Source organism: Gymnoscopelus microlampas (assembly GCF_963454915.1).
Source record: "Gymnoscopelus microlampas genome assembly, chromosome: 17".
NCBI lineage: Eukaryota > Metazoa > Chordata > Actinopteri > Myctophiformes > Myctophidae > Gymnoscopelus > Gymnoscopelus microlampas.
In genome coordinates this window covers 14,300,794-14,326,028 of record NC_139954.1, presented here as the reverse complement: position 1 = coordinate 14,326,028, position 25,235 = coordinate 14,300,794, and the positions used below count along the sequence as shown (strand labels likewise).

At 40.6% G+C, this 25,235-nt stretch overlaps 1 protein-coding gene across 3 annotated transcripts; it reads left to right on the top strand.

Moving 5' to 3' along the window:
- Positions 1-641: 641 nt before the first annotated feature.
- Positions 642-24,924, top strand: stat4 (signal transducer and activator of transcription 4). 3 transcript variants are annotated; one of them, XM_084085314.1, is made up of 24 exons: positions 642-743; positions 1,651-1,785; positions 4,173-4,308; positions 7,881-7,976; positions 8,601-8,693; positions 9,656-9,734; positions 9,846-9,931; positions 13,742-13,893; positions 14,905-15,063; positions 15,875-15,967; positions 16,147-16,206; positions 16,535-16,555; positions 16,761-16,854; positions 16,968-17,009; positions 18,154-18,237; positions 18,430-18,528; positions 19,069-19,204; positions 19,783-19,835; positions 20,661-20,755; positions 20,956-21,092; positions 21,408-21,599; positions 21,724-21,769; positions 22,640-22,754; positions 24,231-24,924. In XM_084085314.1, the coding sequence occupies exons 2-24, from the start codon at positions 1,658-1,660 to the stop codon at positions 24,252-24,254; spliced, it is 2,220 nt and encodes a 739-aa protein (XP_083941440.1). In that variant the 5' UTR covers positions 642-743; positions 1,651-1,657; the 3' UTR covers positions 24,255-24,924. The 3 variants fall into 3 exon arrangements, with proteins under 3 accessions (XP_083941440.1, XP_083941438.1, XP_083941439.1); XM_084085312.1 differs by having other exon boundaries at positions 16,965-17,009; XM_084085313.1 differs by having other exon boundaries at positions 651-743; positions 1,654-1,785; positions 16,965-17,009.
- The last annotated feature ends 311 nt before the right edge of the window (positions 24,925-25,235 follow it).

Sequence of the window (25,235 nt, the reverse complement as noted above, 5' to 3'; positions counted from 1 at the left end):
AGTTCCAGGGGGTCCCCAGCTAAAGGATGGATATTGGAACCAAATGGACCCTTATGGGTATGTAACTCTGAAAGCGTCCAAATGGAACCCATTTGGTTCCATTTGTACACTCTCAGAGTTACATTAACATTGATTTTACAATATGAATTGGGTTCCCAGAGATAGAAATGCCATTACATGAGGGTCCGTAGCCTAATGCATGTCAAACTGGGGGGTCCTTGAAATTAAAGTGGTTGAGAATCACTGCTAGAGAAATACAATTTTCTCTTATGGTTTATGGGGGTCCCTGGCTTATCTTTTCAAATGGGGGTCCGCGGGCTAATAAGTGTCGATTTGGGGGTCCTTGACATGAAAAAGTTTGAGAACCACTGGTCTAAAGTCTTGATCTAAGGCTAGTTTTGTCATAATAATACAAATCTACAACGTAATTACTAACTTAAGTTTTCCAGTGGAGTAAAAGTAAAATATTTGCCTCTGAGATGTAAGTAAAAGTACAGAAAATTGGAAATACTCCAGTAAAGTATAAATACTTACTGGATAATTACTTACCACAGTACTTGAGTAAATGTAGGCTACTTAGTTACTTTACACCACTGCAATAGAGGAGGGGTGCTTCAGGAAGGACCGCCTATTGAAAAGATAATAAAACGAAAGTTAAACGGGGAAACACAAAGTGCACATGGTTGATGGTCCTCTGTGCTTCTCCTCCCGGACAGCAGCATACACGGTGCTACGTGAGCCAGGTGCGTATTAACATGAAATCATTTATTGTGTATATTGTGTAGACCTAGACCAGTGGTGTAAAGTAACTATAAGTACATTCACTCAAGTAGTGTACTTATAAGTACACTTTTGAGGTATTATTTATTACTTTACTGGAGTATTTCTAATTGTCAGTACTCCAGTACACCTCAGAGGGAAATGTTTTACTTTTACTAGGCTACTCTACAAGTATTTGCAAACGTTAATTACTAGTTACTTTGTAGTTTTTGATTATTATTACAAAACATACATCAACCACTTAAGCCCTATACTTTGGCTATTTTCAAAGGATTTTTATACATGTGAAAACGTGTGATATATGGGACCTTCTGCATAATGAGTACTTTTGGTACTTGAAGTACATTTTGATGCCAATTCTTTTGTACTTTTACTCAAGTACATTTTTAATTCCGGACTTTTACTTGTAACAGAGTTTTTCTACATAGCAGTATTGATACTTTCACTTAAGTAAAAAATGTGAGTACTTTTTCCACCACTGCTCAGTTAAACTAACTGTGGAGATGTAGCCTATTCGGCAATTTAAAAGGACCTTAAAGGAATTGTTCACCCCCAAAATGACTTTTTTCCTAATGATTAGTCACCCCATGGAGACTTGAATTCATGGATTATATTTTTTTTCACATTCCTAAGCCAATAATTTGATGACTGGCAGCAGTTCCGGTACAAGACACAAAGAGTCTCCTTTGTATCTCCTACCGGAACCGCTGCCTACCGGTCCGCTGGTTATCAAATTATTGACTTAGGAAATAGGAATGTGACAAAAAAAAAATATCCATGAATTCAAGTCTCCATTGGGTGACTAATCGATAGTTTTTTTTGGGGTGAACTATCCCTTTAACATAATGTATTGTTGATTGATTATTGAAGCAGCATCATGAGCCAGTGGAGAGCGATACAACAGCTAGAGATCAGGCTGCTGGAGTTTGTCGACTACCTTTACGATGACAACTTCCCCATGGAGATCCGCCAGGCGCTCGCCAACTGGATTGAGTCCCAAGATTGGTGAGTCTTGTCTCCTTCTTCTATCACTCACACACACACACACACACACACACACACACACACACACACACACACACAAACAGACTGACAGGAAATGTGGAAATAAGATGGGGGGGGGGGTGACACACAGCAAAGGCAGACGGGATCAGGAGTCAAACCCGCGACACGCTGTCAGACTGTATTACCAGCCCATGTGGTATGCGCCTGGACCGCTAGGCCAGCAGGCGCCCGAGGGATTTTAACTAAACAGTGAGTTAAGTATATGTTGACAAAAATGTTTATTGAATATGGACAAAATAAACAGGAAAAATTGTCAAGGTTTGTGGAAACTAAGTGATGTTGACAATGGATAAGTGGGACAAAGATAGGGCTCGCAACTCACTTTTGTGCACCAGGTTTTGTTTAAAACCTGGTGCACAAAAGTGAGTTGCGAGCCCTATCTTTGTCTCATTATCACTGTTCTTACAGTTAAAGCTCAGCACCAAAGAACGGAGGATGTACGTTATTTGTTTTTCTGGACAATGGATAAGTGACCTCGGTTCATTAAAAATACTAAAGCCCTATTTTATTTTACGCCTTTTCAAAAATATAGCCGATCTGCAAGCTCACAACACATCGCAATGTGACACGTTGTGAGCTTGTTTACATCTGCTTTTTTTTGTTTATGTTGACAAATATTCTCTTTTGGGATCCGTCCCTGACTCAAACTCTTTTCAAATGGGTCAGAGAGAATAATACCTGGGCACTTCAGGAGAGACTACCCAAATAAAATACTGGAGCACTCGACTGGTCTGCACGTATTTATTATTTAGCAGGGGTGACTGACGTTTCGAAAAGGGAAAATATATATCTGTCTCCTATAAGACACAATGTTTCACCAATGGTATTTAAAAAAAATATCCCACAGTCCCAATTTACAAAGTTCTCTTGAGCACAGTCAATGTAGTAGTGCACAGCAAAGTCTTTAGTGTTGTTAATTTAACTCTTGAGTGTACAAATGTAAACAAATCAACCCATAAGGGTACACTCTCAGTACAATGCGTTAGAGTTAACAATGCAGGATTTTACTGTGTACTTACTTAACCCTGTTGTCACTGCCTGTTTTTTACTTGTTTACTGGAAAGATTGATTAGATCTCACATCCACATGCCCTGTACAGTAGGTTTGAACCTGTGTGTCTCTCTCATCTGATAGATGTAGTCTTCCATATGAAGCCTACTGCCTCATGCCTTCTTAGTGAAGCGAATTTTGTCCATTATAAATAGTTGCCTATTCAATGGCTCTGTCCCATCATGCTTTAAACATGCTGTGGTGCACCCTTTTATTAAAAAGTCTAATTTGGACCCAACAGTTCTTAACAACTTCCAACCCATCTCAAAATGTACCCTTTTCTTTCAGCTTTCCATCAAAGGTTTAGCTAAACTCTAACAGGGTCTCTGTATTCAAAAACACACAAAATAAATATTTGATTAACAAATAAACTCACTTCTCCTGGTTCATAGCCATCACTAAATTAAAATCTTTCCTCCTTTCCATGGATCTGCAGATTATTGATTACTGCAGACGAGTCATCACTTTTAATGTGCTTGTGGAATAGGCACAAAGTATTTCTCTTCTATAAAGGTGAAGTAAGTAAAAAACAAACATATATCATGTATGCAACATCAAACCCAAATTAGAATCACATGTTTAGGAGGCCCTGTGTAAGGCCCCCCCATATACAGTCCGGCCTGGCAGAGATATGCGCTCCTCCACTGAGAAGTGCATGCTTTATAGTTATAACATTGATCAGTGTGGTTTCACACCTTTGTGCTGAGAGACCCTAAGCGAGAGGAACTTTAGAGGTGAACTTATATACCTACACATTGTGGTCAGATAAGGTTTCAGAAGCTGCTTGCATTACCTAGAAAATTTGTAATGGAAAATTTACGCAATGACCAACATTTGAACTTTCTCATTTCCTCCCTGTTTGACGTATTACGAAGGCCGAGTTTGGAGTATGAATATGTGTCTGTCTTCAATAAACCAGAACACTCTGTGACTGAGTTGACGGGGTCTTGTGCACTTCAGGACGTCAGTGCTCTCAGAAGGACAAAGGGATGATCTATGGGCCACTTCTGAATGGCGGGACCCACAGAAAAATACTGGAGTACTCGATTTACTTTAAAGGTTTTAATTCAGGTGCAAACAAACATATCGTGTGACTAATGTTTTCATGCTGTGCGTCTTCTTCAAAGTCAAATGATGATTCATTTGACAAAATATGAACCTGTTCCTCTGCTCTCCTCTCTGCTATAACTGTCTATTTGCTGTGAACTTGAGCATGCACCGTAAGCATGATGAAATAGATAAATGATGTGAGTGTGTGTGTGTGTGTGTATCTTTAGGGACACAGCAGCTGACCATGAGTCCATGGCTGCAGTGTTGTTCACCAACCTCCTGTCACAGCTGGAGAGGCAGTGCGCTGAGGAGCAGAACTTCTTGCAGAGACACAACCTCAAGATCATCAACCAGCAGCTACAGGTACTCAGCCCCCCTACCCCAATGCTTCATATCAGTGATCACCCCCACACTAGGGCTGCAACTTAGATTTTCTTAGTGATTATTCTATTGATTACTTTTTTGATTAATCGAATAATCGAGAAACAACGTTTAAAAAAAGATGACATTCCTGTGGGCTCTCTATTTCATTGTCATGTACAACAGAAACACCAAGAACAATTTCCCTACAAAGCATTGGCAATAACATGGACACGCAACACGCAGGCACACACACACACACACACACACACACACACACACACACACACACACACACACACACACACACACACACACACACACACACACACACACACACACACACACACACACACACACACACACACACACACACACGTCACACACACACGTGTCACACACACACACACACACACACACACACACACACACACACACACACACACACACACACACACACACACAGATTTTCTTGAAACACACCTTCACTTCTCACTGTAATGGCATTGATGACATTGGCTGATTAAGTTTCTCAGCAAAACACCATAACACACACGTCTGAATACTACATTCTTGTGGATGGTGTAGTTGCGCTGAAGAATGGTTCCGCTGTTATTAATATGCAGTAAATAGTCTGCTGTAAATATAACATTGAACTGTGGTCTATATTATATATATATATAATAACACTCTTATTGTTTGTCATACCTTCATTGAGTACTTCCTCAATAGATATAGTAGGTGCGGTGTGGCATGTGATGTGTCTATTGGAGCTGACAGGGAAGTGACATGCCTTTGTTTTAGTTGCCAGCGAGGGATTAGCTGGAAGTATCAATTTGAATTTACTGCTGTTGCTGCTATGACACCTGAATTGCCCTCCGGGGATAATTTAAGATACACATACAGTAAGGGAATCTCTAGCCCACTGAGTCTGCCATTGTCTTGGAGGTGCAAACAACACAGGTATCAGCATTGAGTTTGTGAGAAGGGTTGGTGTCTTTTTCTGTCATTTCATAGCGCTATGGTTAAGGGACCTGCAACCTGGAAAATTAAGACAGGACATCTAAATATAAGATTTTCAAGCTTGCGGGCCGCAAAAGGGACACACTCATGTCGATTCCATTCATGTGGTTAAGGACTATACAAATACATTTGAGTTGAGTTAAATCAAATTCATGGACCAGGCCCCTACTGGCCTTCTCATTTGATGTATTGTGAATGCAGTGCAGTGCTCCTGCAGGGGCAGCGGTGTCACCCAAAACATGAACAGGAAATGTTTGGTTGAGGTCAGGTGTGAGCCTCAACATGTGTTGCTGAATTGGAAGAGTAGACATATACCTTTGCAGAACAGATCCCTGAGCTGTTGTTTCCTGTGTGTGTGTGTGTGTGTGTGTGTGTGTGTGTGTGTGTGTGTGTGTGTGTGTGTGTGTGTGTGTGTGTGTGTGTGTGTGTGTGTGTGTGTGTGTGTGTGTGTGTGTGTGTGTGTGTGTGTGTGTGTGTGTGTGTGTGTGTGTGTGTGTGTGTGTGTGTGTGCGCGCGTGTGAGCATGCGCGCGCGCGTGTGAGCATGCGCGCACATGAGTGTATGTGTGTGCGTGTGTGAGCATGCGCGCACGTGTGTGTGTGTGCGTGTGTGTTATGTGTGTCCGATGTGCACATGTATGTGGGTGTTCTCAAAGTCAGTGTTTCACAGAGGAAGTGGTAACTCATGTATGGTGAGATGGTATGGGTTGTTTCTGTGTGTGATGCTGTAAGTGAAAGCGCTTTATAGATGATTGGGGTTGATTGGATGTTGTGTTCATGATATATATGTATTTGGAAGCCAGGCAAACCATATGGAATTTATCAAAACCAAAAAACATCTTGATGCTTATTGTCAGTTTGTCACATGATTCCAGAGATCACGTGTGTGTAATTTAGTACCAAAAACCTTTTGTCCTGCAAGTGATATTTGTAGCATTTGTGGCTATGGGTTTAAGATAAATCACTTTTTTCTCTGCCTGGCTCAGAGCAGTGGTTATCAAACTTTCTGTGTCCAAGGCACATCAAAGAAAATCTCAAGGCACATTATTGTCTTCATATCTGTGCAAAATAGCCTCTGTAACTCATGGTATCACTGTTATCACTGTAAATGATAGATTTAGTAATGCCAAATAAAACGTTTTTGTAGATTGGCAAAAATAGCCGATCTACAAGCTCACAACGTGATACGTTGTGAGCTTTTTACTGCTATTTTACAGGCTTTTCAGTACAGCATGTTCCTTACATTACCGATTCCCAAAGTTGATGCTGAACAGATGTTCCAGTAAGTAACTTACGCATGTTTGTTTGGATGCCGATACCTAAATGGTGTCATACTTCCTGCACTGACATGTTAAATATGTGGGTGTTGCGTCATCATTCAGGCTTTGACGCTGGCACAGTAAAAGTCTTAGTCACAAACGGAGGCGAGAGAAAAAGTTACGTTTCCCAGTGCAACAGCGCAAACTTTCCCTAATGTCTGAGTAGGCAGAATAGGGGATGCCTTTTGACAAAAACATCACCCACGCCCATTTGAGTTTAGTGTTATTGATATAAAGTACAGGATAATATTACATATTATACAACAACAATGGGTGCGTCAGCAGTTCAGCAGCAGCCTGACTGCCTGTGTAAAGAAGATGGGTGGTGTGTGATTTGATGCTTTGGTGACGTCTTTTAGATGGAAGGCACCGGCTTCGAATGCTATCAATGCATTGAATGGGAGATTACCCAATGAATGGTCTGATAAATCGCGGGTAGGTAAGTAGGTCGCCTACTTCGCCCATTCAATGGTCTTATAAAACGTGATAATCTCCCATTCAATGCATTGATAGCATCCGAATCAGGTGCGGAAGGAGAACAGAACATGAGCGGGGTGTCCTTAATGATGTTCTGGATTTTCCTTTCACAGCAAGTGGTGTACATTAGGGGTACAGCAATTATTCTATCAATTACCTTTTTGGATTAAACAAGTAATTGAGAAGTGTGATTTGTGTTCGCCTATGACAAGGCCAAAAAAGATTTACCCCCCAAAATTGAGAATTGTATTAGAATTAGCACAGTATAAATGTTGAAGTTGTGAAGTGAAATGAAGTTGTGATATTGTGTCATTTAACTCTGGATTATACAGTGTACCCTCAAATAAACTGCCATTCTCTCTGTTTACTTTGCATGGGGCCCATTCAGTTTTGAAAACAAGGCAAGTTGTACCACATTCCTTTATTAGTGGGCTGGTACAGTTGGGTTATGAGTTATGACGAGCATTTCCAGTAACCGAGGCCTGAATGACACGCCTCCATTTTACTTACCAATTACTTCCTCCTCTTTTTGAAATGGGTTTTCCCTGTTGGTAAAGACAAACTTCTCGCCTTTGTCACTCAGGCATTAGGTAACACGTCACCTTTGTGTGTGTGTGTGTGTGTGTGTGTGTGTGTGTGTGTGTGTGTGTGTGTGTGTGTGTGTGTGTGTGTGTGTGTGTGTGTGTGTGTGTGTGTGTGTGTGTGTGTGTGTGTGTGTGTGTGTGTGTGTGTGTGTGTGTGTGTGTGTGTGCCGCAGGCAAAATACAAAGACAATCCTACTCTGATGGCCAGGACTATCTCTACTCGTCTCCAGGAGGAGCGCCGTATTCTTGGCAGTGTGCAACAGGAGCAGGTCTGTCACTAGTATCAAACCCCCTCATCTCTGTGGGGAAGTCCCCCGTGTTTGTCTGGTAAACAAATACCCTTCCTATCAGATACCACTACACAGCAAAACTGAAGGAAAAGTCTAATCCATAAAAAAGAAATAAAACAGTAAACACTACTATTAGTATTACTACTATTTATAACATTTTGTTGCATGATCAAAAAAAAAAAGAAAGAAGTTTGAAGCTGCAGTAAAATAACAGACATACAATAAGACTATCCACTTCCACACTACTAGGAAACCTAAAGACAAAGTGGGCAAAGTTCAGAAAACAAACAGTGAAAGCATAATGAGAGCTTATGAAATTCCTCAGTTTATTTTGTATTCAAACAACTTATTTTGTTGTTGTTTGTAAATAGAAATGAAATGTTTGGTACACTGGGAAATTAATTGTCAGCAGTAATGTAATACAGGAATACATGTAGTATACATGACTAATGTGATACATACTTTTGTTAAACATGCAATAACAATGATATAGTCCTTGAAATACTAGGTTAGAGGTTCATGGTTATAATGTTTCAATTATTTTGTCCTTGGGAAACACTGGGTAAAAAAAAAGCTATCTGATGAGAGTATTTGTATTAACAGGGGCCATTGGAGAAGTCCATGCAGAATTCTGTGACCTTCGAGAAACAGAAGAATATGGACAACAGAGTCGCAATCATCAGAAGCAGTGTACAGGTACAGTAGGTGCAACAATATAGGAAGTACCAAAACGAATACAGCACGTAAGCTTAAGTTAAGAGTGATTTCTACTTAGTTGTGTGCTGGTGTAAGCGACACAACCAAGTATAAATCAGTCACTCCATATTGTGAAGGTGTCGCTTGTCGAAAATAACTCATCTTCAGCAAGCAACACCATCGTACTATGGATGGAGAATAAAGTATAGTTTGTCTGTATCAGAAACAATGTTTGTGGTTCACGCAAGGAATTGTCTGTGCTAATCATAAAATGATTGCCACTATGGCAGAACATACAGTATGTAATCAGACAGTAAATTTGTACATTAAATCAATGGTTCCCATCCTTTTTCCTTGGAGCCACCCTTCTTACATTTGACAAAGCATAGACCCCTACACAAGTGCACACATGCACGCACACACTTTTTTTTCCACAAGTGTGGAAGCCGTATATAGTTCTTGTACGATGAATAGCACAAATTCCTGATCTACATCGGCTATTGTTGCTGTTTTTTAACAATCACAATTTGGACTGATATCACATTGAGAACACACAGGAACAGACAGTGGATGAATGCAAGTTATGATTTTGTGCTACAAAAACATTTGGACTTCAAACATAGACCTAAAAAACTGAATCCCAATCTCTTGGTCACATCTTGTATCCTGTTGCCACAAGATCTTCCATGCAGTTCAGTTTTTTTTACAGAACATCGTAGCCATAAGATATAATAAGACATGATCCTGATCTTGTGGCCTCAAAATGCAAGCCGTGCAGAGTCAGACTGGAAGTGTAAGCTTTGCCCAATAGATGAGGATCTTGCGGTCACATCTTGTGGCTATGACATAATTAGCTGAACCATGCCAGGTCACCAGGTAGCATAGGATGGGAATGGGATGCTAGTGCTCAATCATGTACAGTATGTGTCCCAATGAATGAACACAAAATAAACCATGTCTAGATGATGGACCAGTCTGTGAAACACATTGAGGACCTGCAAGATGATTTTGATTTCTGCTATAAGACCCTCCAGTCTCGAGGTGAGCTGCATTACAAAGTGTGCACAAAGTTTTAAGAATTCTCAGAATTTTATAGAAAATGTGTCATATCCTGCATGTTCATGTGCATGTTTTTGTGTTTATGTGCTTCAGATCAGACTGAGAGGAACACTGAGAAGATGAAACAGGAAGTTACAAGACTACAGGAAATGCTCAACAGGCTTGACTTTAAAAGAAAGGTGTGTATTTCAATAAGAGAGAGATTGAGTTGTTGTAAATGAGAATTTTATTGAATAAAACATTTTATTATTCAATAAACATATTTGGCAATTAGACTCCGTTAACATTTATCGTACATATGCAACGTACATATGTATAAGATATGCTGAATAGGGAGAACCCCCCCCCCGGAGTCTAGACGCTGGTGGTGGCAGTGCAGAGAACCTCCTTCCTTCTCAACTCTAGACGATTGAGGCATGGTGGAGTTTGGGGATGGAGGTGGGTTGCTTGTTGCATGCTGGAAAGAGAATGACATGTCTGAGGCAGTGATATTTAAAGGCGGAGTCCAACTGCCTGATTGGCTGACTGCAGATTGGCTAGAAGTGCACACACACTTAGCTGTGAATGACAACTCAGAGATCTTCTTTATTGAATTTGCGCTTAGAGCTACATGTGTGAACAGATGTACAATATGTTACGACTTTAAAGAAAATAAGAACTTAGTTTCATGGCCGAATTAATCCAATCTGGATGTTATTTATTATCTGAACAATCAAAACTCGTCTGTAGGATTTTGGAAATCACACTTGGCGATGAGCATAGTCAGATATAATTCATTTAGCACATCAGGTATAAACATAAAATATGTGTTCCTTGCCTGTTTCCAGTAGTGTCGCTGGCACCCAAGCCTTGGTATTCGGTGCCCTTTGTGGCGGTGTTTCCCTGGCCAGTGCTGGTCTTTGGTTCCATGTCTTTGCTCCTTGGATTGTTCAGTGATTTAGACGTGAACAAACTTAAAAGACACACGATAACTCAAAGGAAAGGGGAAAGGGGTTATGTACAACCCGACTTTCAACACGGTACCAGTGTCCAAAAGTCCTGTGGTCTCGTTTCCTCACTATTGACTCTTTTCGACTACAAGAAGAACTAAGTGAACCGTGTCGTGTTTCACAGGCTATGGATTTGTTTCCATTCGGCCCTGCTCAGCATCTTCGCATAGTAAAGCTCGTAGATCCGCTATTTTCACCTTTTTAAAATTAGTTTAATTTATTAAGTACCTCCCTGGTTGGTAGTTATAATAGAAATGTCAGGGGGGCACGGTGGCGAAGTCGGTAGTGCTGTCGCCTCACAGCTAGAAGGTCCTGTTCGATTCCTGCCGGGGATGCTTTGGGCTGGGGGCGTGTCCTCTCCTCCGTGTCATCAGCGAAATGGCCTTTCTGTGTGGCCTTTCTGTGTGGAGTTTGCATGTTCTCCCTCACAAAATACATGCAGTAATCCTGGTCTATATACTGCCTCCCCATGGTCAGCCGGGGCGCCTGATGGAGGGGAAAGGAACTGGTTGGAATAACATACGCGCTACGTTCTACTGGGGAAACTCCCCCATGTGGGTGCATCCACACATGTACGTCAAGTTGTCGTACGGAAGTAGGAAGTCCCGTCCACTCCCATGTTATAGGAAAAACCGGACCGGAACTTCCGGTTTCTAAGTTAACATGGGAGTGGATGGGACTTCCGACTTCCGTACGACAACTTGACGTACATGTGTGGATGCACCCTGTCAGGTGAAAATAAGCGGCTTGCTAGTTCCTCATGCATTGAAGGAGGCATGAGCTCAGTTCTGGGCTCTCCCTAGGCTGGCAGAGGGAGAGTAGCGGCCAAGATTACTTAGGCAATTGACACTGGGTGAAAAAATGGGTTACAAAATCGTGGGATAATTTTTTTTAATATAATAATATATATAATAGAAATTACAATTATATATATAACCATTACAGAACTTCATGAGTTTTGGAAAGTTCCAGGACATGGAAGGTTCTAGATTACACTTTGTTGTCAAAAAAGAGCCATAAGCTGTCCTGTGTTGCATTCCTCTCTGCTGATCAGACTGAGCAGCAGATCTCCATTTCCTTAAATCAGTCTAGCTCAGTCGTAGAGCACTCAACTTTGGACCACAAGGTTCTGGGTTTGATCTCGGGGCTGCCAGTATGAGTAGCACAACTTGGGTAACAGTCACTAAGTACTGGGAGCTGATGGTAGGTGTGGCGCTCCACTTCAGCAAACCTTCTCCCAGGGGTCTAGCGCACTGGAAAGGTTATAGACACCCTCGTTCTCAGCCAATACCGATAGTAAGCCACTCCAACCCACTTTCTTACTTACATCATGACATCAATCAGGTATCCCAGGTAACGCATGGGACCTGATCAACCTATTCCGCCAAGAGGGAATTCACTAATGTGACTGTGACATAATTTCAAATCCCTTAATCAAATTGTTATGTTCATATTGGAATGTAACAAACGTCATAGTGGTCATTGGTAGTGCTGGTGTACTGGCAAAAGGACGTGCTGCTCACATAGCTATGGTGGGTATTGTGGTTAACATTGCAGAGACTGACTTTTAAGTGTTAAAAACAGTTAGGCTTTCGTCTTGGTGCCACCTCCATATGTACAATGATTAAAAATGGGGATATTGGCAGTTTTGAAAACTTGAGTCAGACATATGGATTGGCTAGGCAGGACTTTTTTAGATATCTGCAGTTAAGGGATTTCTTCGGGAAAAAAATAAAAAGGTCTAATCCGGGGATCACACCAACTTTAATTACTGTATTTGTTGATGCTTATAACTCAGGGAGTAATAGAGGTCTTATAAGTAAGCTACACAATGGAATTATGTCATTGAATAAGGATTCTACGATATATGTGAAACAACGATGGGAAAAAGAAATTGACATTGACATAAGTGATGAAGTGTGGTCGGATTCATGAAGAAACACAATCAACAACCACTAACTCCCTGACCTGGAGAGACTTTTGCTGGAAAAAACAAATCCGCTTCTTTATCACTCCCAAACAGAAGTCTAAACAAACTGGGAACCAGCTGGACTGCTGGAGAGAATGTGGAGATACTGTACTATGGTTGATCATGCACATGTCTTTAGGTCTTGTCCTGCAATTCAACCTTTCTGGAAGGAAGTAGCAGCACTTATTCTAAAGAATTCTGGGTTTCAGTATCAATACTACATTTGAATCTTTGTATCTTGGACAATCCGGATGGACAGAGTCAGGATGACTCTTATCTATTTAAGATCCTTCTTGCAGCAAGCAAAAAAGCTATCACAAAGAACTGGTTGCAGAAAAGTTGCCCTACTATGGGGATATTTGTCAGTATTGTGAGACAATTGCATCTCCTAGAGCAGATGACCTATTCTTTGAGGCTCCAAAAGGAGTTGGGTGGACTATTTAGATAGCGGGCCAGATCTCTGGTGATGGCTGGCTGCATGCCTGCATCCTCCCTATTGTATTTGGTCTTAAATCCTGTCAATATGTTTCTGCTTCTATTACTGGTACCGAATGTCCCATGACCTCTTTTGTTTTTGTTTTTTGTTTGTCTGTTTATATGATTATCTGTATGTTTTGCCTTATTTTTACTGATATTTTTCTTGTTGTTTTTTTTGTACTACAAAAAAACAGTTAGGCCTACGAACATGAGATTTCATGTTGGTAGATTGGTAGATGGAAGATACGCATGGTAGATTTATTAATATTCCTTCATCGGCTAAATGACTAAAACTATTCTGGAATGGCCATGGATAATACTTGTTTCTGGTTGGCTAGCAGATGTCTGTTAATATCAGATATCGGGAAACCTCAGACATGGGGAAAAGATGAGTCACTGTTCCGAAGCAATGCTCATGATATATTACATTTTATGTAACCTATTTGATCTGGTCTATATTCAACTGCATCTATGTTAACAATGCATCAAATCAAAGTCATACTACGGAGTATAAATTAGGCTGAGACTGATGCTGTTCTTGATGGCTCTCCTAGGAGATCCTCTCCAAGATGGATGATGTGATCAAGGAGATTGACGACCTGATGACCAGTCAGCTGAACCCTGAGCTGTTGGACTGGAAGCGCAGACAGCAGATTGCCTACATTGGAGGTCCACTCCTCACCGGCCTGGACCAGCTGCAGAACTGGTGAGGAAACGCAAATAGCCAGAAAACAAGATTTGGTTTGCTCCAAATCCTTTGAGAAATAGTGTAGGTTTTTAATGGTACAGTTAGTGATATTCTTTGTTAAAATAAGTGTTAAATAGCTCTATATAGCATTGCTATAGAGTGTTTAAAGCGGTTTCATTTGACCTTCTATAGTAACTGTGGCCTGTTAACTAGAATGTATACACACAAGTGTGATCGAGCATACAAACAAACACACTCTGTCTGTTACCGACTATTGATTGTTTGACTCGCTCTGTGCAACTCCCTGGTTAACACTGTGGAGTCAGGCCAATTCCTGGGAATAATAATCTCATAGGATCTCGAGTGGGTGGAGATCATCACCTCCATCATGAAGAGGATCCTGATGGTTTAGTTCTACACAGCCATCAACTTTTGCATCCATGCCGCATTCATCCCTTTCTACCACTCACTCACTACGTCTACTGGGAAGGACAGGTACTGACTGTTGACTGCTGACTGCAGCGGATCAATCATTAGCCAGAGAGGGTCATCGGTTGCAACCTGCTGTCTCCCCAGGACTGAGAAACAAGCCGAAAAGATAATTGTTGAAGCTTCTCACCCCGACTTCACCTTTTCCAAAGACTACCATCTGGCAAGAGGCTCCAGTCTATCAAGACAATATTTCGCCACCACTTTTATAGTTTCTTTCCTAGAAAGCACAGGTTCGTGCCTTGGATGGTTGCCTCAGCCATCAGTGGATGATTGTAACGTGAAGTGCTTTGGATGAAGGCGTTATAGAAATGCAGATCATGCAGACCATTCTACATTTTAGAAGCATGTGTATGTGCAAACATACAAAGAATTGTATTTAAATCGCTGATTCATGTCTACACCACCAAAGATATAACCCTTCTCCTCCATTGTCCCTCCCCCTCCTTCTCTTTACAATACATCCTTCTCTCTTTCCTCCTCCTCTCCATTTGTCTTTCTCCCTCTCTCCCCTGGTGCTTTCTTTCTTGTCCCACCCAGGTTTACGTTGACGTCTCAGAGCCTGTTCCAGGTAAAGCGTCAGCTGGATAAGCTGGGGGAGCTTATTGTGAAGGTAACCTATGAGAGTGACCCCATCCCCCTGCAGAAGCCCCAGCTGGAGGAACGAATCAAATACCTCATTTACCACCTCATCAGGAGGTATGATGCAGTTAGCACATGGCCACACAACCCCAATGACACAAAAAATACAGTATCATAAGGTTTATTCAAGATTCAAGAGGGTTTTATTTGTCACTCACTCATACAAGTACAAGAAGTGAAAGTGTGGCATGCTCTGCTGTCTGTATACTGTGCTAACAATAACAACAAGATCATAATTATGAATATTAAAAATAAATAGTACACTTAAACCCCCTAGAGTCTATACTTACAGTAGTAAACTCGACTGGAGTTGGCTTTGTACATGGACCGCTCTTTCTCCCCCTGGTCTCTACACCAAATTTCTTATGAGAAAATTGCCAATCTACAAACTGATAACGCGCAACATGACGTGTTGTGAGCTGGTAGATCAGCAATTTTTTCAGAATGTGCACCCCAGAATTGGGATGCTGGGGGTTCAAGTGGTTAAAAATAGACAACTGTTGAACTTTGGTCGAACCTTGGATTGTATTGTATTGTATTGTGGGGATGATTTAAGCCCAAATATTGACCATGATCTTTTTCTGTTGCTTCTGTGCTCTGTGGCAGAATTCTCTTCCTTCATGTTTATTTATCTGCTAAAAGTGGGATTTTGAGACCTGTTTTGCCATCCATTGAAAATCAATGGAATAGCTACTTCCAGATTCCTCAATCTCAGAACTCAGAAGCAACAAAGAAAGATGACTGACAATAATTTGGACTCATGTCATGCCCACATAGCTATACAACTCAAGGTTCTACGAAATGTCAACGATTTGGCACAGGCTGATGGGTCAATGCAGTGGAATAACATTTGGTACCTCGTCCACAGCTCATTCGTGGTGGAGAAGCAGCCGTGCATGCCCACCCACCCCCAAAAACCCCTCATCATCAAGACAGGAGTACAGTTCACCACAAAAGTCAGGTATTTGAACTTTATTTATTTATTTTCTCTTGCATCTGTCAAACATAGAATGCGTTCTCATTAAGCATGTTTTTATCCCCGCTAGTGGCAGGATGCCAATGTTGATTGGTCTTTTGGTCGGTGTTAATGAATCATATTTCTTTGCTGATGATGATGCTATGACTTTTAATCCCTTCTAGACTGCTGGTTAAACTTCCAGAAGTAGATTATCAGCTCAAAGTGAAAACAACCTTTGACAAGTGAGTTTCACATATTCAATTCAATTCAAACTTTATTCCAGACACATAGGGGGTCCATAGAGTACATACAAATCATAGACATCACAGAAATTAAACAATACTCTACAATGCCTTTCTTTTTCAATTTAATTGACTCTTTAACTCTTTTTGGATGGCAACAAAGTGAAACTCTTTTGACACTTATAATGAGGATTTACTTTTCTGTCATGTTGGCGCAATAACCATTATTAATCTTCTTTTCTCTCTCTCTCTGTGTGTGTGTGTGTGTGTGTGTGTGTGTGTGTGTGTGTGTGTGTGTGTGTGTGTGTGTGTGTGTGTGCGTGTCTAGGGACCTACCACCCGGCAGAGTGTGAGTATACAGCTCATGTACAGCAGGTTCCTTTGTAGGTCAACATGTGGTGACCAGGGTTTAAGGAAGACACTTTACTGACACTGACATTACTTCTTATAGGAAGGGATTAAGGGAGTACAACCATTCAGCCAGATAACTGACATTATACTTTATTAGACTCAGTTTCTTGTTTATTTATTCTACCCTCTTATTTTATCTACAGAAATCGTCAGTTTTTCATCCTGACCAACAACACTAAAGCTATGGATATTGAGGAATCCTCCAATGGCTGCCTTTCAGTGGAATTTAGACACTTGGTATGAGACCATTCACTGCCTGGGCATTTTTATTTTTACTGATCGATGTGTTGCTTAATTTTCAACTAAATTCAAATGCAATTCAGTTCAGTTCTGTTTGTGTCTTGCAGCAGCTCAAAGAGAAGAAATATATCAATGGAGCTAAGGGAAATGAGGTGAGGGGACATTTAATTGATCTTTGTCTCCGCCAGGCCGAAAGGCATGGCCAGAGAGTATGTTTTACCCCTGTCCGTCCTGGCACCGTTGGCCTGATCGCAGCGAAACTTTGCACACACACTCCCTGGATGCCAATTCCGAACCTCTGCCCCAAATTTTTCACATGGGCCTGTTATAGCGCCACCAGGAGGCCAATTTTTGAAAAACTAATTTTTCGATATTACTCCTACAGATTTACACTCCCTGGATGCCAATTCAGAACCTCTGCCCCAAATCTTTCACATGGGCCTGTTATAGCGCCACCAGGAGGCCGATTTGTGCAAAACCCATTTTTGGATATTACTCCTACAGATTTTATCCAAACATCACGCAAATCGGTACACAGTATCTATAGTCATGTGATCAAGACGGATCTGTCCAATATTTCATATTCCATCCTGATTGGCTTGGCTTCCAAACTTTGCAGTATTGGTCCGTTTTGAACAAAATGTCTCAAATCATGAACACAGCATGGGATTTCCGTGAAAATGTGCACGCACATTACCACTAGGCCGAGGAAGAAATGCCACCCTTTTCACGTTGCCCTGTTATAGCGCCACCAGCAGGTCTAATTTAGCAAAACACATTTTTGCAACAAAATGCCTCAAATCATGAATGCACGCACAGTCCCACTAGGCAGAGGAAGAAATGCCTCCCTTTTCACATTGGCCTATTATAGTCCCACCAGGAGGCCACAATAACCTACCTGACCTGGCGGAGGTCTGTGCTCCGAGGAGCACTTTTTCTAGTTTTTGGATTGTTTTCTCAGCACACAGACTCTACTAAGCATGGTTCCCAGCAACAACAGTAAGTTAACACTGTTGCTTGCACATAGGAACATCATGCCATTATGATACTGTTTCAGCCACTTTAACTAGGGGAAATTGGTCAAGTAGTAGAGTAGAACATAGTGAAAATCAGACCATGTGTTGTGTGTGCAGAGAGCTCACACTACTGGAAAATCTGTAGCAGCCTCTGTAAAACGAAGCATTTCGCTGAGTTTTACAATAAAGGGTAGTTTAATTAATTCATAAATTAATTAAGGATGAATGAATGAATGAAAACGTTTTACTATTGAGGAGTGCTTTGTGTTCGTCTTCCCAGGGTCTTCTGTCTGTGACAGAGGAACTTCACTCGCTCAGCTTTGAGGCTCAGTTCATCGTACAGGGCCTTGCTATTGATCTAGAGGTGAGTTTACTTCACCAACAGTTTTACAACAGTTTGTGACACGTACAACTGCAGTGCCAATTCAAACTGCCATATGCCTCCTCCTCACATAACTGAGATCTATCAGAGAATAAATGTGACTTTTTATTTGTCTTAGGGAGGCATTGATGTTTCTGTAGATGCTCTCTCAATGTACTATGTTTTTGGTTGCAGATGTGCTCCCTTCCTCTGGTAGTCATTTCCAATGTCAGCCAGCTGCCTGGAGGCTGGGCCTCAGTCATGTGGTACAACCTCCTCACTGATGAAGCCAGGGTGAGCCACTGTCTTACACACAAATGTCTTCAAGTGCTATTGAAATATAGATTATCACCCCAGCATTTGTCTTTGCCAACCTTAGGCACGATGAATGCTGGTTGATAATTAGTTTTTCACACACCTTACACCACACAAAGTTTCAACATGAATGGCAGTGAATTACATTTAAAATGGTAGGCAGAAATCTTCTAAAATGTACACTGCATATACTTAAAGAAAACAGCCGTAATCTCTGCTAATGGCAAGAACTACAAATTAGACTTGACTCAAAATTAGAACAGACAATATTATCACTTCACGAAATGCCCATACACTTTTAATTGATTAGGTGAACTTACATTTCACAAAACAACACATACACTGCATTGTTTTTGTGACATCTTACCTTTTCCTACAAACCTGCACCCCCCTCCTTAGCCGTAACTGAAACCATGACCCTAAACTAAATCTGACCCTAACCATCTCCATAACCTGCATCCTTACCCTAAACTGAACCCATACTTACTCCTAAACCTCTTTATCAATATCCATTCATAGAACTTGGGGTTCTTTGGGAACCCACCTCGGGCAAGTTGGAGCCAGCTGTCTGAAGTCCTGAGCTGGCAGTTTTCCACCTTTGCTGGCCGGGGCCTCAACAAGGAGCAGCTCTCCATGCTGGGAGAGAAACTCTTAGGTAGAATTCTATGTTACAGCCAGAAACTGGCTTTCAAGGGAGTGTCGAGTTTAAGATGTATTTATTCTTGTTATTTTATATTTTATTTTTTTGTCATTTTATTGCCATTTTTGGGCATTTTACTGTGTGCTTTATTCTTCAGATAGGGGAGTGTAGACAGGAAATCGAGGGCAGAGAGAGGAGAGACATGCGAGACAAGACAGGAGATGGATTCAAACTCAGGTCCACATGGCTCACATGAACTAACTAACTGGCTAAGCCACCAAGCACCCCATGTTGAACTTTTATTTAGTCACAACAAGGAAATTTGATATCTGTTTGAGTTTAATGCCTGATTGAGGGTCACTAGTGGTAGTGGGTCCACTCAGAGGAGGGTCTCGACTGATGCAGACCACGCCCTGGGCGACTTGAAATGATTGTTAGGTTGCATGACCTGTACCAACATGTACTTAGGTCAGGGTAAGGAAAATTCAGGGGAATTTGCCAACAAATTAGACTATTATTTTGACCAATAGCTAGTGTTCACAAATTAAAACGAGTTATTGACAGGTCATGTACGTTGTTTTACCCCGCTACAGGGCAACATGTCTCCCACAGTGACTGTCAAATCTCCTGGTCCAAGTTCTCCAAGGTAAGCTCCAAGTCACTTTCACTATCACAGGTTTCATCACCTGTAAACATTCAATCTGCAGTCATGGATGGATGTTGCCACCTAGGGGACCAAGAAGCATGTGCACACGTTTGTGCTCCTTGTTCCTGCAATTGCACATGATGCATTGGCATCTTACACTGTCTTAAAGGGGAACTTTTTTTGTGGATGTGAAATATTTTACTGATGGTCAGTGTGGTAGCAATAAAGCAATAAATAGGAGTTCTCCTGCTTAAAGAGCCTCACTGACAGTGTCTTAATATACACAGTAACAGTATGCAATGCATGTAATGTTCTCATACAGTCAATGGGAGTTGCAGGCTAAAGAACAAACGTGAAAGGACGTTAATAAGAACGTATTTGAAAATTAGCACTGTATGTTTTTAGGTTCGAGTCTATATCTTCTTCCTCTTCTTCGGGGGCGGCAGTGGCTCAGGGGTAGAGTGGCCGGTAGAGCGGCCAGATGGAAGCCTTGAGGTTTCCCGTTAGATCCAGGGCTCCCCCAGAAGAGTTACTGTCGAAGTGTCCTTGAGCAAGACGCTGAACCCCTACTTGCTCCCGATGAGCAGGTTGGTGCCTTGCATGGTTTCCTCCGCCATCGGTGTATGAATGTGTGTGTGAATGTAATGCACAATCTATGTAAAGCGCTTTGGATAAAAGCGCTATATAAATGCACCATTTACCATTCTACCATTTTCTTCTTCGAATTTAATTAGAATTAGCTATAGCATTAATTCATTATTTCATTAAAATAAAAACCGATATTTATATAATATGCACTCATTCATGTGTTACATTCGTTTGAAGGAAAATATTCCAGGAAAGACCTTCAGTTTTTGGATGTGGCTGGATTCCATCCTGGATCTTATTAAGAAACACTTGTTGCCGGTCTGGAATGACAAGTAAGTCACCCACTCATTCCATGTTTTTTAACCAATATCAAAATCTAACTGGTGGATTGCTATGAAATGCTCCCTGAATGATGAACCCTAACCACTGAGTGACCCCATGACCTTTCCTCTAGCACCACCTTCAAGCCAACATTTCTGGTTGGGTGGCTGGTGGTACTTTTCTAATATCAAATGTGCTTGGCCCTCTGCAGCCACATTATGGGTTTTGTGAGTAAGGAGATGGAGAGAGCCTTGCTGAAGGACAGGGACTCAGGAACATTCCTGCTGCGGTTTAGTGAGAGCCACCTCGGAGGGATCACATTCACCTGGGTGGAACGTGGCTATAATGGTGAGCATGGTCTCCTTTCATTCTATTACACAAACACACCCTGAACCATGTATGACTCCTTGCTAAAAGACTATTTAAGTCCAGACATGAGTGTTAGTTGTGATGTGTCCTGTGTTTTCTCAAAGCTGCTTTTATTGCAAAATTCTAAATCGTATTCACTCAATACTCTCTCCACCTTTATTAATCCATATGGATCTTTGTTACTTGTCACCTCTTTGTGCTTTGTTGTCCTGTCTATCCCAGGTTCTTTCAATGGTGTGTATTTAACTAGTGTTTATTTTAAATGTATTCCTAACAAGCCAGTTTCACCAACAGGAGAGGCCAAGTTCAACTCTGTGGAACCGTACACCAAAAACCGCCTCAGTGCTCTGCCGTTTGCTGATATCATAAGAGATTACAAGGTGATCTCCAATGGAGTGGTCCCTGAGAACCCTCTGAAGTTCCTCTACCCCGACACACCCAAAGATGAAGCCTTTAGTCGCCATTACAACATACATCCCAGCAAAGGCAAGAGGGGCAGACTAATTATTTTATGCAGGTTCACATTTATTGGTATATATTTGGAATAATTGTGAATAATTGAAGAATTATTCTAATTATTCAGGTATTTGATTTCCTTTTTTCCCCCCAGTTGATCCATACATACCATCCATCCTGATCCCCATCTCGGAAATGAGGTATGTTATCAATTTCATTTTATAATGCGATCTGTTCCCCTTTCTTTGTTTTGCTGACTCGATAAACTGCTGGCATAATGTTGGTGAAGACCGCCATCTTTATAATACTGTCATTCGTGCATTGATTGTTCTGTCTGCATGTTGTATACAATATGCAAAAATGCAAGATTGCGTATTTAATTTTGTCATAATTTTCAAACTGGTATTTACCAGAATTACATTCTTTCAATGATTCAGCTGTTGCTTGCAGTGCATCAACCACATCAGTAATAGTGCTCCACCCTCAGCTTCCTGTCTCTCTACTCTCCTATCTAATTCAAGTTAAAACTGCCAAATAAATCCATTTAAAATGAAAAAAGTAACAGGTTACAAAGTGTAAAGTAGTTTTCTGTGAGTAAACCTGAGAGTTTGTTTGTAATGGGTGATACAAATATTGTGATAATTTAAATCATTGGTGCTCAAAGTGGGGTCCGGGGATCCCCAGGGGTCCTTGGGTTGTACCAGGGGGTCCCCAGAAAAATGTGTTAATAAAGCTTCAAAATCCTTTTAACCCTTTTATCCATATTTTATACTTAGGCTTTTCAAAAATAGATATATACAAGATCATAGCGTGGCACAGATCTTTGAAAAATCTTTGTCAAGTCTTTGAATATATATATTTTTAAAGCGAACATTTGTAATTCAAATCTTGCTTCTAGGGGTCCCTGGAACAAAATATTTTGAGATGGGGGTTCACAGCCAAATACATATATTTTTGGGGGTCCTTGACATGAAACGTTTTGAGAACCACTGCTTTAAATGACTTATTTTTATGAAATATCATTGATGATGAACTGGATTTTGGTGTCCTTCCTTTTTTTCCCCTGGCAGAGATCACAGCTCTAATCCTGATGCCACGCCACCCCCCTGCCAGTCCCCTGAGCCGCCCATGACTCCTGGGGAATTTGACATTCTCAATCAGGACCTCTGCTTTGACATGGATACAGTAAGTTTACGTAATGCATATCGCTGCTGTCGGGCCAGAAACCTCCTAACTCCATATTCTAATGTTTTGTGTTTTTTCTTGATCATACTACAGCGTCACACAAAAGGCATCAAAAGTAGCAGATCCACAAACCTGAAACGCGGTGCTGCGTTTTGAGCTATTTTGGCTATTTTAAAAAAAAATCCTGAAACAGTAACAGTTTTGGACATGAGGTTTCCACCCGTCAGAGACGATGCTGTATGTTATGGTGAATTCGAGAAATCAGTGGTTTTGAAAAATCACTGGCCAGTCAGTCAATTTGGGAAAAAGATGAGGAGAAGCACTCATTTAGTTTCAATTGTATTTATTTTTACCAAAAAAAGAAAATCGACACTACACATGGCAAAAATTTTTGACTATAGAATTTTTCTTTTTAATCGGAACACAGAGATCGTTTAACAGGTGCATGACATTTCTTACAGACTAAACAAGAGTTAGTAGTGTAAAATATATTTAATATATTTATGCTGAACACTGCAGACATAAAATAATGAGCATTGACATTTATAAATAATTCAGTTAAAAAGTTCCAGAGCTGGGCCATGGGAAGAATGATCCTTGCAATGTTTTAGCTGTTGAGATATCCAAAGATGAATGCTACAGATTAGGCAAAAACAGTGGAGTCCTCAAGCAACTGTATGCCCAGAATCAGTTTAATCCCTGTGTTAAGTCCTTCATAAACATTGCTGAAGTGCCGACAGACAAAGCGGTTCGGACAGTTCTTTCAGATGGTAGTGGACAAGGTTTCCAGTGGAAACTGCAACAACAAAATCAGGACACAGAAATCACAATACATGAACAAATACACAATACATAGACAGATTGACAGACAGTTGTACCACTAACAAATGCAATTGTAAAACAAGAGGGCTGCTATGCAATAGTAAATGTCATGGAGGAACCACCTGCTCCAATAAGTAGGCTATGAGATTACAGCATTGTTGCAACAAACAAAAGGAGCTCCCCACCTCTCCTTTTTCTCAACTTGATTGATCCATCATTTTGCAAATTCACAAGGGATTTTGCAATATCGCTAACCTGTGATTACATTTTTTTGAGTGATTTTGTTGCAAAACCGATTTCTCAAATTCACTGTAACACATATAAATATCATATTACTTTATGATGGATACATATGTACAGTACGTCAAAGCCCTAACCCTGGCAGTTAACTACAGAGGACCAGTGGTTCCTTTGCTTCATTAATAAGTGAAATAATGTTGTGTGCACCTTTACCCTGGCATCACAATTTTGGGCATGTAAAGATTGCATTGTGAGCTTGTAGATCGGATGTTTTCAAAATAATTTAGAATTTGTTTGTGGTTAAAGGTAAGAAGTGTACAAATACCGCCAAATAATACCTGAGTGTTCAAAGCATGATGTGTGATCTAAAGAGACATTTGGAAACTGATATCATTTTCATTTTGTGTTGAACAGATTAGCTCTCCGTATTCAGAGTAAAATAAAGTGAGCCAGCTGACATCTCCCTCTCTGCAGTCGTTTCTAAAGACAACCGGAACAACCTGTACAACCTGTTTCACTGAGAAATAACAGAACTAACAGGTTGCAATATAGGGATAAGTATGGTGTTTCTTTGCTGTTCAATAGGGTAAAAATTGGCTGCTTGAGTGATCTATTTGATGAATGTTTGTGGAGATTTTGTCTTCCATTGCAGCATTTACATTTCTAGTAACATTTACATTTTTGTTGTATTTTTGTCAACTCCAACTTGTTTTTCCAGTATTGTCGTTTAAACTTTGTTCTGTTGAACTATGTGAATATTATTTTGATGTCTGAATTTTTCTTTTTTTCTTTCTTTCTTTTTGTGCACTATATTTACAATTGCCTATATTTAAAACATTGTGACATAATTTTAGCAGCTCAGACATCCAAGGTGCAAGTGCTGTTTTTCTTTCTTTCCTTCTTTCTTCTTTTTTAAAATTTGATTTACTGGTGGCAGTATTCATTTAATTTTATTACTCCAGCACCCTGGTGGTTTCATAAAACGTTTTAAAAAAACATCTTGAAATATTCAGCTGCCACTGCCAGTATTAGCGCCTCACCTTATTTTATAATTGTTGGCTCATACATTAAATGTGCACACATATTGTATAAAACATGTTCTTCCATGCGTTGCAGTCTTGGTCTTCCTTTCCAGAAGCTTCACAGTAACTCTTATTGCTAACCGTGAAATGATTGCTCAATTCTAATCTGCACTAATGGTCTTGACTTGCTGTAACAATAATGCTTACTAGACAATCAAACAAAGACAGCAAAAGTCATCGTAGTTCTAAGCTTTTTTGACTCCCGTTACATTTCTCTTTTTTTTAATCAGCCTATTGACAATTTCTTCTTTTGAAAATACAGTATTATATATTTACTCTGAAGCATAAATGAGGATTTGGTCTTCTAATGGCTGGAATCACCTAAAGTGGTACTCTG

Bases quoted from the DNA above. Each gene is read 5' to 3' on its own strand.
- stat4 (XM_084085312.1), top strand. From the start codon at position 1,658: ATGAGCCAGTGGAGAGCGATACAACAGCTAGAGATCAGGCTGCTGGAG. The intron at 8,694-9,655 runs GTACAGTAGGTG...AACCATGTCTAG, and splicing joins TCATCAGAAGCAGTGTACAG to ATGATGGACCAGTCTGTGAA. The intron at 15,064-15,874 runs GTATGATGCAGT...CCTCGTCCACAG, and splicing joins ATTTACCACCTCATCAGGAG to CTCATTCGTGGTGGAGAAGC.